At 35.8% G+C, this 15,474-nt stretch overlaps 1 protein-coding gene across 1 annotated transcript in view; it reads left to right on the top strand.

Moving 5' to 3' along the window:
- The first annotated feature begins 58 nt into the window (after nucleotides 1–58).
- The window catches only part of LOC128230945 (nose resistant to fluoxetine protein 6-like), a 29,585-nt gene continuing 14,169 nt past the window's right edge, over nucleotides 59–15,474 (top strand). Inside the window, exons 1-11 of the mRNA XM_052943375.1 lie at nucleotides 59–128; nucleotides 1,858–2,194; nucleotides 2,504–2,698; nucleotides 3,346–3,436; nucleotides 3,873–3,969; nucleotides 4,770–4,915; nucleotides 6,146–6,214; nucleotides 6,861–6,957; nucleotides 8,403–8,501; nucleotides 8,751–8,916; nucleotides 11,990–12,108. Coding sequence (XP_052799335.1) covers nucleotides 2,549–2,698; nucleotides 3,346–3,436; nucleotides 3,873–3,969; nucleotides 4,770–4,915; nucleotides 6,146–6,214; nucleotides 6,861–6,957; nucleotides 8,403–8,501; nucleotides 8,751–8,916; nucleotides 11,990–12,108 — 1,034 coding nt within the window. The 5' untranslated portion in view covers nucleotides 59–128; nucleotides 1,858–2,194; nucleotides 2,504–2,548. The remainder of the gene's footprint in view (nucleotides 129–1,857; nucleotides 2,195–2,503; nucleotides 2,699–3,345; nucleotides 3,437–3,872; nucleotides 3,970–4,769; nucleotides 4,916–6,145; nucleotides 6,215–6,860; nucleotides 6,958–8,402; nucleotides 8,502–8,750; nucleotides 8,917–11,989; nucleotides 12,109–15,474) is intronic.

Raw genomic sequence — 15,474 nt, 5'->3', positions numbered from 1 at the left:
TTTCACAGCGCCTCTATCGGCCACTCCTCCTTTTTCAAAGGGCAGCTACTCTCAATACCATTTGGTGACCGACCAGTGAACTTGAATTTGCAAAACATATTTTTGCTAGTAAATTGTCTAACAAACAGGTAATGTCATGTTATCAACAATTTGTCAGTGTTGTATAATGGTATATTAGTATGTTTCGTCAAAATCAAACGCTTGAAATATGTTTCGGCTTTAAGTAGTTGGTGTTATTTTTGTGTGACAGCTGGAGTGCTAATCACAGGGACAGTACTAAAATGCGGTCTTTACAGCGGACGTTATAGAAAGCGTTGAATAGTGCGGACGACATAAACAAAAAAGGGTTTTGAAAACTGCGGCTAATATAGTCAAAGAAGGAAATCTAATACTTGTGTTTTACTTGATTCGCGTGATCTGAATGATGCAAATTTTTTATGTTTTTTTAGTTCGACTATTCGAAGAATAAGGAGAGCGATCCTACTCACCCTGGTGTCGGCGTCACACCTTGGTTAAGGTTTTGCATGTAAGCACCTTTATGTCATTTTCTCTGTAAATACATCATTTATTGCATTGAAACTTTGGATATGTATTCCTAACTATCTTACATACTAAATGAATGAAGTTAGCTGACACTTACATGTATTTGAATATAATGCAAATAATACTGTAGGCCTTTATTATTCGACTTAGAAATTCTGGTTAAGGTTTTGCGTGCAAGCACACATAGGTTAATATCTCAGCAACTACTTGAGGTATTGCATTGAGACTTTATACAATGGTACTGAACCATCCAACCTACTTAATTAACCAAGTTAGATAACTCTAGTTTGCATTTAATGCAAATAATAGGCCGTTATTATTTGACTTAGAAATTCTGGTTAAGGTTTTGCATGTGCTTACATGGTTAATATCTCGGCAACTACTTGATGTATTGCATTGAGACTTTATACAATGATACTCAACCACCCAACCTAATTGAATAACCAAGTTAAGTTGATATATGCCAGTATTCCATATCTACTTTATTGGCCGATTAAATAAACAGGTAATAAAATACAGGGTACGTATGTCCTCAGGAAAGTACTAATCCTTAGATTTGATCAACAGCAACAATAATCTTTAACGAGACACAATTAAAGATGTAAACTTATGTTAAGACGTAATTATAACACCAATCGAACATGAATTAGCAGCCATATTTTTCAAACAGTAGCAGCACCTGGAGAGTCTTTCTATATTCCTCTAAGGTGAAAGATACTTTAAGTGTTTATTCACAAGGGAATTCTGAATATAAGGACATAACAGTGTAGGCTGTCAAGTATAGGTGGTATTTTTTTATGTTCAGAGGCAATTTAAAATAACTTGCCATATGTATTTGACACGTAAAGGCAAGATCAACTTTTCATGTACTGACCTTGTTCGTAGGTCAATGTCACATTCGGGGGCATTCGTCACATACTGTGACAGCTCTTGTTGTTTCATGAAACAAGTGTATTAAGAGAAAGGAATTGGCTCAAAATATTTTATTTGTAACTTGTGTGATTTTATTTTTATTTAACAATGCAGTGTTAAATTTTGTGGAGTTACAATTCAAAAATATATTTTACATTGGTATGAATCAGTCGACTTGTGGCGTTTAGGGAACAAAATGAATATCCAAATGTTCCTTAAACGTGCATTATTGTGGCTAGTACAGAATTAGTGTCATCAATGATTTACCTAACTGGAAATAACTTATCATATTAGTATGAAAAACATGTACCTTCACCATTTTGATCATTTGAATTGTTTGTAATTTCATGTTCTTCGTACATGTACTTTCTTTTCTTTAATTGTATTAGTATTGTACTACAGGTAATAAAATAAACCAGATAAAGACAGAGATGCAACATGTTGAATGTGTTGCTCATCTCTGTAGTAGCTGTGTCATTTGGAGTGGGTCACACTCTAACTTACTCTGATGCGCTGTCTAGCTTGGGAAGCCTAACCTGGAACATCAGGAATGCAGAACTTCTCCAGAGTCAGTTGGAGCTTGTTGGCAACAATTTCATGCTGTCGTATAAGGCTACCCTGCAGGAGGACTATTTACAGCAGCTAGAGGGGTCTGGCTTACTGTCCTCTCTCTGTGCCAATCACCTTAATGCCACAGTAAAAGCTGCCACTGTGTACAGGGAGAATTGGGCAATCAGAAGTAAGCTTATAAAATTAATGTGACTTTTCTAGACTTAGGTAACATTCTTGCATAATAGCATGTCAACAAGTTTGCTATATCTCAAGTTAAAATAACCTGTTTCAAAATTGTTGCTTGAAACTATTTTCCACTAATGATGATAAGTATAAAGATTGAAAGTATTTCTATAACTTCCTAAAAGATATTGGATTTCTGATTCTTTCTGTGTCTTGTTTTCCCTCTGTGAAGCTAGAACTGATTGTGCATGGTCATAGAAAGAGAAAATGAAACTATGGTTTTATCATTGTTATATATATATTTCTTTCTCAGTGCAGATACTAAAGTGCCCACAGGTATTATTAATGGGAACCTTTTATGGGTGGGCGACTACCAGGAGTGTGTGAATGTGACAGCCACGGTCTACACTGGGCCCAAACGCACCCAACCCACCCACCCATTCACTGGCCAGTACTGCACCACTGGTGTGCCTCTTGGACCACCCAAGAAGCACCAGCTGAGGTTGAAGTGAGTTGTTCCGATAACCATCATGTTTTTCATCAATGCTGTATTCTGTTGCCTAAATGCAAGAACTCAGTACATTGTATTTGATTCTGTTTCCCTATGCAGTTATTGCACAGGAATGGCAATATAATAATAATTAATAAGCATTCACTTCACGTCAAAATCAAATGACATTGCGCACAGGGCTAGGACACAGTTTAAACAACTTCATTTTGAAAATGAAATTTGGTTCCATACAATTTGGCCCCCTTTTCTGAAAAACCTACAATTTACCGTCATTTTTTATCACTTTTTAGGTCTAAAATTAAAAGAAAGGTTGTTTGTTTCAGTGTCCAATTGCATTTAATTTCACCTTAATGGCTCATGAACACAAAGGTTACTATTTCATTCATGGATATGCCCATTGCTTGTGGTGCAAACTCGGTGAAATATACTGTGATCTAACACTGATACAAACAATGGTCCTCTAGAATACATGTTTCATTAGTTTACTCTTATGCTTTGATTAGTATAACATAATGCAACTACTTCTTTTACCAAATTCCCTGAAAATTCATGACAATTAGACATGGAATTTTGCAAAATTTCTGATATTGGGTCTTATTGAAACCTCTGAGTTTCATTGATTTTAATTCATTTTTCCTCCTCAGAACTCTGCATTTCCCTTGAATGACCTGAAAGTTGGACTGTGTGTACCGAGTACCTGCTCAGAAAAGGATATGTCTGCATTGTTTAACATGAGTAAGTTTACAAAGCTAATCTTGCCACTTAGACGCTCATGCCTAGGAATGACCCTTTGGCTGTAACAGTATGTCAAAAATTATCTTGTAATAGACAGGGCAAATAGACAATATGCAGAGTCTAGCGCTGTAATGCATTTATTATTGACTTTATTGAGAACAAACTATTCGAGCCCCATCATCATAAAATTGCTCATTTTAGAACATGAATCATTAAACAAATACAGAATGAGCAAGGAATCTGTATTATATGCAATATGGTTCTTTCTCTTTGCTTTATTAAGCTCTAGAAAATCAATCTCTAGAGCTTATTAAAGCAACATGTCAGTTTAAATTAAAAGTAGTAGAGTGAATTGAACATAGTAAGAAAATGAAAGCATGTAGTAGCATGACAATAGTTTTATTTACATGTGTATAAAACACATGCTCTTTTCCAGCATTGGCCCTGATCCCTGGCAACCAGACGCTATATTCTGACATCACTGTATGCCAGAAACAACGCCTCGAATATGACAACAAGGCCGTGGCAGCTATGTATGTTAGACATTTTTATATTGTCAATTTTAGAAAAACAGTTGAGGTATTGTCATAGCCTTGTTGTGGTTGTTGGCACTGGCATGATGTGGTCATACAAAATCTTTAATCTTCACTTAAAATCATTAAAACTATTCAAATGAAAATTTTGATAAATCGCGCATGTACATAGCAATGTCTGTAACTCTGGCATTAATCGTTGTTGGGTAATACCCTGTTTTTACATAAAACAACTTCTGCATTGGCATTCGCTACGTAACACTCTTGTTTTACTTTTATTTGATTTCGTTTTCATACATAAATGATTGTTGTTTGTTAATACAGTATATAAGAGTATATTTTTATTATAAGAGGGTTGTCTGAAAATGTTTTCAAATGTATATGTATCTTTGTACAAACTAATAACAACAGACAATGACGTATATTGGATTCACTTTTTACAAAGTATCAAATCCAAATTAAACCAGGTATATTCTACAATACATCTTATGTTGTAATTTTGTGTACATCACAGGAGTTTTTTTTAACACAGGAATTTGACAAGTGAATTAAGTAAGAGTAAAAATTTCTTAAAAAAAGTTATTGCTTCAAGTTCCTGTGCTTTGTAATCATAGTTTTTAAAAAGTCCGACCATCCCTCGTATTTTGCTGAGATGTTCAAAGTTTTAGCACAATATTTATGGATTCAGTAATGGGTTACTTTAATAAGAGCTATGCTTGTATATGTACATGTACATTATGTGACATTCACATTGTAAAGATTTAGTTTAATAAAGATCATGTACGCTTTTGTTTTTTCAGTGGTTTCTGCAGTTTTCTGGCCTTCATCATGCTAGTAGGCACACTGTATGACATTATTGCTATCCATCAGCTACATAAGCCCCGAGATGTGTATGTGCAGGTGGCTCAGGAGGAGTCTGCTGCACTCCTGCATGGCCCACAGCCTTAAGACAACCAAGAAGGCAAACACCGGACATATGGCTCCCAGGGCCATGTGCAGGAAGGCAGGGGAGATGAAAACAAGGATGTGATGAGCACAGAAATAGGTTATAGGTTTTATAATTCCAAGTGCTGTTGATAAAAGTAAGTCATTGGACATGATATTTCCTTTCAGAGCATTTAAACTGTTATGAGGCTTGTACCATGTATAACATTTAGGGATGCAAACAAATATTCAAATATTTGATCAAACTTTTGGTATTCGAATGTCAAAATCGGTATTTGAATATTCAATGTTTTTTGTTCAATATTGTTTTTTTAAACCTTTTGTCTACAACTGTGTTGTTGCATATATTCGCTTGTCTTGTTTTTACAATGATTGATCCCTAATGCCAGAGGGGTGAACGTGATGACACTATACACATGCAAATTTCGTCGCGACTACAAACAGTACCCCTAATTTTACGAAAATTTACTATTCAGACAAGTGACATCAAATAAGTTTCAATTATTTTTGGTAAATTTTAATGGCAATGCCAATAAAGGATAAACGGAATCAGCCACCAAAGTGGTGTCATGGCTGCCAATTAAGCTGTGCAATATTTTTCAAATCGCCGTAATGATATGAATGACATGTGCTAGTTATGTGCTCTTAACTATTTTCCATGTTTCAATATAACATTCGTGCTTTGAAATGTAACTGTATGGAAAAGCTTTTTAGGACATTGTTGTACAATAGATGAGTAAAATATTCAGGGTTATTTTCGTTATTTAACTAATTCCCGAGTAGGTTTGGTCTTTCCATAGTTCTATTTAGTAGAGATCAATCCAAGAATGAGGCTGCACATCCTACAGAACAACCATCCACCCATCCAATTCAACCAGAAATATACGATCATGGCCTTGTTAAAAATATGAATGCTTTGGAATTTTAATTTATTTTGTTATTTTGTTTTTTCAAAATCTATTGCTTTTTGTTGGATTTTTCTTTCTGTAAATGGGGAATTACAGAGTCTAATTTTGGGGAAAATCAGGGTCCATCGCGTGTACCGGTTATTACAAAGGCCCCGGCTATTACTGTACCGTAGCTAATAATAAGAGTAGTTTACTACATTTCTTAAATGTTCATTTTGGTTATCGAATATTTGAATATTCAATTGAAAGAACTACCAAATATTTGAATATCAATTTTGCCATTCATTTGCATCCCTGATAACATTCCATTATTTGAACTACAGGTATGTGTGGTAAAGTCCTGCCTGCTTTCTCTGTGTATACGAATGGCTCTAAGATCCTGAACACGTCTGGTCAGGCGGGCAGCCTGGGGTGTCTACAATGAATCAGGTTCCTCAGCCTGACCTGGGTCATACTTGGACACTCTTACCTCTTCTGTCTCAGTCAATCCAGTATGTTCAACAGAATTGTTTGGATGGAGAAAAAACTGAATACATTTAATGTCATACATGTACTTAGTTTAATCTTTACTTATTTTACAACGATTGTGAAGAAAGTTTAATAAATTAAATTATGCTGAGTCACCATGTTTGGCACATGAGTGTCTTCTTGTGTTGTTGGTCAAACCAGGTGTTGAACCTAGGTCACCTTGATGAGAAATGAGTGTGCTAACTGTAAAACCACATACACCTACTTGTAGGTACTGTCAGTCAAAGTTAGGGACAAAGTCTTGCTTAGAGGTGTATGTCAGACACTCCTATAGTGTTATTTTAAATGATTTAAAGTTATATAATATATTTATTACCTCAGTTTGAAACAAAATTTACATACTTGAGTATTACCCTAACCATGTTTTATGGCTGAAATATTCAGACAAAAAAGATTTTTTATTATTATATTTGAGTCAAATACTTTTGAGTCAAATAATGATGAGGATTACTCCCAAATGATGATGTAACAGAAGACTTCCCCTGCTCAGTGATCTGATGTGTATTCCAGAAAACATATTCCCCACCATGCTGGAACACACGAGGCGTTTCAGTTTCCTGTGTGTCATCAATGCCACCATATCTGTGGATACCTTCTTCATTTTCAGGTAACATACTGTGAAATCATTTATATTTGTAGGCTTGAAATTTCGTAGATTTTCAAAAAAGGGCAATTTCATGGGTTCTTAAATTTTTGGAATTTCATTTTTTAAAAAAAAAAAAAAATCGAAACTGCGATCATAAATCATCTGCAAATTCACCATGCGCTTAAAGCATGCTAGGTATCATCTAAGTCTATGTCAAGTTGCGCAGATACCCATGTCAGTTATCGCTTGATTGGTAAATTAATGGTCATGTGTAATAAAAAAAAAGTTTGTTGACCTCATGAACACCAAAAGCAAATATTTCACTCTTGACTACTCCTTTCATGAATATTACTTTTGCTGTGCTTGAGGAGAAATATATTACAATCTCAAATTACAATCACTGAAAACAAACAATTATCCCCTATTGTTCATGATAATTTCCAAATGTGTTTCTTGTGATTTTGGTACATTATACAAGAACATAATTTTTATTTGTTACCGGTATAAAATTTTACAGAATTATTTGCTTTAAAGTTCATTTAAAAGTGTTAAAAATCCTAAAATTCAAAGTTTTGAATGTAACTTATGTAAGGAACGTATCATAATCAGATATTGTCATACAAGGGGCATATATCTCACTTTTAACAGTCATGTTGCTGATTACATCAGTGACATTCAAAGACTAAATCATACCTGGGCTTACCATAGTAACATGCACCAAAACTGGGTTGATTGAACCATGTCTCAGACAGACCATGATATTCACCAAGCATGGGCAGAATCCTATAATGTTTAAAGTCTTTAATGATTTTCAGCCCAACATCAGTCTTCTACCAACCTGACAAAACAAGCACCTGACAGCAGGTATTATCTTATCAGGGTTTTTTTATCCTGTGTCTGGTATTAACCAAGTCGAAATCAATTTAATGTCTCAATTCTTTATCTTTTATCTTGTAATTATTTAAACAAAGTACATTGCCTGAAATGATAAGCTAGAAGTGTTGTCTAGTATATATGTTGCAAAACCCATAACTTCGGGTTAAATCATATTTGTTGAGCCCGCTTGTGGCAAGTTCGCCATAGTTATGACGGTGTGTGTACATGCGTGCCTCTGTTTGTATGATTTTGGATTCTTTAGGCTGTAATTTGGCTATGCATTGGGAGATTTTTGATAACTTGGCACAAAAGATCACCAGGAAAGACATGGTTCAAGGTTGTTTTTTTTGTTTTGTTTTTAAACTAGCCAATTGTATAAAACTGGGTTGGTTTGGTCATGGTAAGCCAAAACAATTTGTCAATAAATTTACCCAAACAATATGCAACCTTAGCCTAAATATACTTTGTGGACAACTATTTAGAGTTTTATAAAATTCACTACAGACATTCATGCAATTTTCAAGGCTCATTTCAAGACTTTTAGAGATGTGTTTTTGAACATATAATTATAACACTGAACTATGCTCTAGCGGACTGTTGGTGTCGTACCTGTCCTTGAACGAGCTACAACGTGTTGGAGGGGTCAGCAAGTTCTGCTGGGGCATTTACTACTTCCACAGGATTTGGAGGTAACGGGAAACTGTGGGGTTGGAAAACCATTCGGAATTTTTTCACACTGAACATCATGCAGAGATGGGTTTTCATTATGTACATTTAAACTTGACGACTATTACTTTTCTTTTTTATAAGATAACTGAGAATTCTTTGTATTTTTTTTTAGATTTCATGATCTACTTATAACATTGAAATTGACATGAAAACCACAGAGTACTCTTCTGCATAGTATCCAATGTTTTTCACGTTTTTGTTCACTGCAGATTGACTCCGACCTATGGCTTGTTCATTTTCCTGTATGTGTCTCTGACCCGATACTTGTACAATGGTCCGTTCTGGGCCCAGGGAGGCACAGAGCACCATGAGTGTCGTGACTCATGGTGGATGAACATTCTCTATATCAACAATCTCTTCCCATCCAAGCAGACTGTAAGCATGTTTAAGAAAATCTCTTCCTACAGTTAAGAAAGACTTAACAGGCATTTAAGATGTGATGACTACTAATCAGAATCCAAGATTGCATCGCATGAATTTTTGTGAACTTTCATCTTTAGCAACCACGGTACTTTCTTTTGTCACACTTTGTACATACTGTGGGAAAACTGACATACAAAATCAGGTTTATATGGATATGCATGAGGCAGGGGGACAACATTTCTTTACACAACATCAAATCTCTTCAATAACACTGTTCTGTCAGTTTTATAACAAACGAGTGGTCTAAGTGGCTTGTTTAAAAATTGTAGTGAACAGTCGGACCACGTTCAATTCGAGCTTTCGCCAGCATACCTTTTTCTATGGGAAAACATTTATATTACTTTTTGTGCATATGTAGATTTTAGTAGAGGTGCTCATTAATTATTCATGATTATGAGATTTTCCTAGCTGAATTGCCCACAGTACACAACGAAGCATGGTAGTGTTATGGGCGTATCTGACAGTGGTAAACTTTTGATGTTCTATTTTCTTTGTGAGGACTAAGACCTCCTCTTTCTGTCCTGTAAGTAATTATTGATTTATTTTACGAACATTAAATTATTTCTTTGGGAAGTTCTGTGGAAAAGTATAGACTGCAGAGATGTCTGTATGATTTTGTAAGTATGTTCTATATTAAATGCTTGTTATTCATTTTTGTGTATAGGTGTACATATATGTATATATATGCTAGCCCTTTTATCTGCATATTTCAGTGTATTTTATGGAGCTGGTACCTGGCCAATGACATGCAGTTCTACCTCATCGGTCCTCTGTTAATTGTACCTCTCTACTTGTAAGTGACATCACACTTATTCACACATACCGTACTAAGGTTTTTTTATTAGCTTACCTGACCACAATGCTTTTGTGATCACCTTTTACATGTTTTTCAGCCATTGTCCACAGTTAATAGATTGTTACCTTTAAGTATCCACCAATCTTATATAAACTTGGACACAATGTATATGGCCACAAGATCTCGAGTGAGTTTGATTATGGGCTGAATCCTTTTAATAAGTCTAGAGTTATTGTCCATGATTTATCAAAAGGTGTCATATTAAAACTTGTTACCACTCTAGCCCCTGGGCAAAATTTGACCAGTAGGTGAAGAGTTATTGCTATTGAATTATGAAAAAATCCCATATTTAACATTATTTTTTCATTATCCTTATCATATTGAAAATGAACATGACCATAACATCTCAGAAAATTTTGATTATGGACAAAATCTGGACCAAATGCCATGGTCCGAGTTCCATACCCAGGGTCCTATTGGTCCCTCTCTTTGTAATATGACTGTCAGTTATTTGAAGAGTGATGTATCATGCTTTTCTTCTCATTGCATGTAAAATTGAATGATGTATTCAATGTTATTGAACAAATTTACCTCACAGTTTGTTTGTCAAAAGGTTTTAGTTAGTGCAAATATGAAGTACTAGTAATTAATCTTAGATGTATAGGAGAAATATATAATTAAAGCTACATTGCTTGTCTTATCATCATTTGTCTTTGGGCAGCCAAATAACCTTGTACTGCAAAATACTATATACAGTAATTTATATTAGACATTTTGTTTCTTCAAGAAAACATAGAACTTATTTCAGTTTATGTTTGTCATTCCTGTTTTAGTATTGACTGTGTGAACACATTTTAATACCAAATATCTCGTACAGATCAGGTGTGCTGGGCCTCCTGGTCAGTCTAGTGTTTGTTCTGTTCAGTATGGTCACTGCTGGCGTAATCTCTATGGTTCAGGACCTTCCCATAAATGTCTTGGATGGTTCTGGAGACACCTCGTTAGTACTTTCATTATTTTTATGATTATTATTTTTGAATAAATGATATTCTGTAGTTAAAAACAAAATTTTAGATTTATTTTCTCTAAGATTTTACTTGAACGTTATACTCATTTATATGATGTTACTACCGGTACTAATTACTAATAAATATTGAACTTGAACTTGAACTACTAGTATTCTTTTTGTATTTATCTTGGTACTTGATATAGAGGCTCTGCTGTTTTAATTGTTGGCTAAAAGTTATGGAAACAAAACTTGTTAGCCCCAAGCATAACATCAAAAGTTGTGTTAAGAAGTTTTGTTTTTATTTCAGTTGATTTGATGACTACTTTGACAACTACTATATAAAACCCTACGGTAGAATCGGCCCATATGTGATTGGGGTGGTGCTTGGGTATTTCCTCTATAAAACGGAGAGCAGAAGGAGAATGTCTCGAGTAAGCTTTCTCTGGTATACAGGTATTGTGTGATGATGTGGTGGATATCCCTGTGTATGGACCTGGTTATTGTGATATTAGCAGAAGTCATGCTGTGCTGGTTGAATGTGACACATATCCAATAACATAAATGCATATTTGAATGTGTAATTCTCTTTCTTTACCCTCGAAAAAATGGTATTGGGTCAATTCGGCTTAGTTACAGAATAGTTAGAACAGATATCATACAAAACTAAATAGAGCAGGCTGAAATGGATCAGGTCAGGTTTGCTTCCATTAAGGTAACCAGGTGGTATTACATTCTATTTCTTAGAAATATTCTTCCTATTGCACACTGCTTTTGATTCTCCTGCATTTTGGATTTACAGCATAAATGATACATACAGGTTTTGAAAAACACTATTGCTCATTCTGGTACTTACTTATTTGTCCCATGATTTTGTTTGTGATTTTGTGGTACGTCCTCCATGTCTGGATGTTTAAAGACTTAATGGTTGTGACAGGAAACTGTTTGTAACAGTACAGTCTAACTTATATGAAAATACTAGGTTATGGATGAGCTAAACTTCTTAAAGACATCAATTTATATAGTTGAATCAAAGAAATATAATACATAAATGACAATTTTGCCATGTTTAGACATGAAATGGTAGTTTTACCCGAACTTTTCTTGAATTCGTATAATTGTTGTTGTTTTTGCTATTCTTCTTACATTTTTTAGCCAAACAAAACAAGCGATCAAACTAACATAATTGTAACTGTTATTTTATCATTTTCTTGGGTTTTCAGGTGTATTTCTTCCTGGGCCATTTGGTTGTGTCATACAGTGTGGCATTCGTCCTCTCTCTCGCCATAGAGGCCCCCTTTATGGCCCTGGAAAAAGCCTTCATGAAGCGAGAACGCAGGCAGTAGTAGGACTACATGTATGTCTTCATTATAGGCATGCATAGGGCATGTACAAGTATTGTTGGAAATTATAAGAAGAGTGTTAATCAAGTGATATTAAAATCTTGTACCTCAGATTGTACTGATTGTATAAATGACTTGATTGGAAATATTAGGGCATGTAAACAGCAGAACATATCTTTATAATTTTTACTGTATGTACTGCTTTTTTTATGCCCCCGAAGGTGGGCATATTAAAATCGCACCGTCCGTCCGGCTCTGTAACTTTCCCTTGTATGGACAGATTTTAAAATAACTTGCCACATGTGTTCCACATACCAAGACGACGTGTGGCGTGCAAGACTCGTGTCCCTACCTCAAAGGTCAAGGTCACACTTAGTGTTTATTCACAATGGAGTGCTGCATATAAGGACATAGAGTATAGGTTGTCGTGTCCGGGCTGTAACTTTCTCTTGTATGGACAGATTTTAAAATAACTTGCCACATGTGTACCACATACCAAGACGACGTGTCGCGTGCAAGACCCGTGTCCCTACCTCAAAGGTCAAGGTCACACTTAGTGTTTATTCACAATGGAGTGCTGCATATAAGGACATAGAGTACAGGTTGTCGTGTCCGGGCTGTAACTTTCCCTTGTATGGACAGATTTTAAAATAACTTGCCACATGTGTACCACATACCAAGACGACGTGTCGCGTGCAAGACCGATGTCACTACCTCAAAGGTCAAGGTCACACTTAGTGTTTATTCACAATGGAGTGCTGCATATAAGGACATAGAGTATAGGTTGTCGTGTCTGGGCTGTAACTTTCCCTTGTATGGATAGATTTTAAAATAACTTGCCACATGTGTTCCACATACCAAGACGACGTGTCGCGTGCAAGACCCGTGTCCCTACCTCAAAGGTCAAGGTCACACTTAGTGTTTATTTACAATGGAGTGCTGCATATAAGGACATAGAGTATAGGTTGTCGTGTCCGGGCTGTAACTTTCCCTTGTATGGACAGAGTTTAAAATAACTTGCCAAATGTGTTCCACATACCAAGACGACGTGTTGCGTGCAAAACCCGTGTCCCTACCTCAAAGGTCAAGGTCACACATAGTGTTTATTCACAATGGAGTGCTGCATATAAGGACATAGAGTATAGGTTGTCGTGTCCGGGCTGTAACTTTCCCTTGTATGGACAGATTTTAAAATAACTTGCCACATGTGTTCCACATACCAAGACGACGTGTCGCGTGCAAGACCCGTGTCCCTACCTGAAAGGTCAAGGTCACACTTAGTGTTTATTTACAATGGAGTGCTGCATATAAGGACATAGAGTATAGGTTGTCGTGTCAGGGCTGTTACTTTCCCTTGTATGGACAGATTTTAAAATCACTTGCTACATGTGTTCCACATACGAAGACAACGTGTCGTGTGCAAGACCCATGTCCCTACCTCTTAGGCGAAAGATACACTAAGTGTTTATTCACAAGAGAATTCTGAATATAAGGACATAACAGTGTAGGTTGTCAAATATGGGTGGTATTTTTTTATGTTCAGAGGCAATTTAAAATAACTTGCCATATGTATTTGACACGTAAAGGCAAGATCAACTTTTCATGTACTGACCTTGTTCGTAGGTCAATGTCACATTTGGGGGCATTCGTCACATACTGTGACAGCTCTTGTTAATTATACTTTGGGCATTCATTGGTGCAAATATAAATACTTAGAGCTTCAAGTTTTGGTTGTGTACAATGCAATGATGTAACCATGAATAATTATATTGCTTCTATGATGTGTATTGTCAGTTTTGCTAATTATTAGGCCAATTTTTATTATTATTAGTTGATAAAAACATGTATATATCTTGTTGAGGTAAAATTAAAAAAATCTGCATGCTTTATTTTCACTGTTGGATATAGAAAAAGAATATTGATACAGATATGATAATTATTTTTATAATATACCCATCATAAATCCACACGCAATACATATCACAAAATACAGTGGTCCGTATTCCACTCCAGTGCAATACGGCCGTATTCCACTCTTGTAAAACAAAATAGTGCGTCGTTAAAATGACATTAATTATGAAAACATGTGGCTTTTAAGTAATGTAACCAGTAATGTATATAATAAAAGGGTTAGTAGTACTGCGTGTTGTGCTGGAATGTCGTATTCAACTCTCGTGAATTTTTGCAGATTTTGATTTCACTCGGCTTGCGCTTCAAGAAATCCGAATCTGCAAAAATCCACTTGAGTTGAATACAACCTCCCGGATTAAAATGCAGTACTAAAAAAATAACCCTGTTATATTTCATTCGGTGTGCCCCCTGCATGTTTCTGTGCTACTGTTAAGCCAGAATAAGTCTTATCTATTAGTTTGTTTTGAGTTGTTGTTTGTTTACAAAGATATTTTTACAAATTTTATGATACATTTACAAGTACTGTCACATATTTTTATAATCTTGATTTTTATTTACAAACTGTTATTTGCCATTACTGCAGTGTTATGAGGAATCTCAGTGTCTATTATATGAATACCCACTCAGTCCATAGCCAGAATACCTAAACATTGTATTTTTGCATAGCATTTTGTGTATATGTTTAGGTAAATTTTGTTGACATAGTCAACAGTTTTAAATAAAGTTTATTAGTTGATTTATACATATTTGATTACTTATCTAAGGAAAAATAAAAGTGTTTGTTTAGTTTGTTAGACTTAGTTTTTCTCTCAAATTCAAGTTGCCTGGAGAATTAGCATTATTTCCTGTGTATATATTAAAAGCTTAAATCCAGTTGGTAGAACACGACCCGAATAACTGGTTTTACAACTGATTTTTTTTTACTACATGTGAGAGTGGTCTAGTGGTATAAGTGTCCACCTTGCATCCCAGAGCTTGTGGATACGTTCCTGCTAGAGTGAGAGTGGTCGAGTGGTATAAGTGTCCACCTTGCATCCCAGAGCTTGTGGATACGTTCCTGCTAGAGTGAGAGTGGTCTAGTGGTATATGTGTCCACCTTGCATCCCAGAGCTTGTGGATACGTTCCTGCTAGAGTGAGAGTGGTCTAGTGGTATATGTGTCCACCTTGCACCCCAGAGCTTGTGGATACGTTCCTGCTAGAGTGAGAGTGGTCTAGTGGTATATGTGTCCACCTTGCACCCCAGAGCTTGTGGATACGTTCCTGCTAGAGTGAGAGTGGTCTAGTGGTATATGTGTCCACCTTGCATCCAAGAGCTTGTAGATACGTTCCTGCTAGAGTGAGAGTGGTCTAGTGGTATATGTGTCCACCTTGCATCCCAGAGCTTGTAGATACGTTCCTGCTAGAGTGAGAGTGGTCTAGTGGTATATGTGTCCACCTTGCACCCCAGAGCTTG

The sequence above is a fragment of the Mya arenaria genome, chromosome 4, assembly GCF_026914265.1.
Source record: "Mya arenaria isolate MELC-2E11 chromosome 4, ASM2691426v1".
Classification (NCBI taxonomy): Eukaryota; Metazoa; Mollusca; class Bivalvia; order Myida; family Myidae; genus Mya; species Mya arenaria.
Note: the sequence above shows the minus strand (reverse complement) of the source record. Positions and strands in the feature narration are given on the sequence as shown.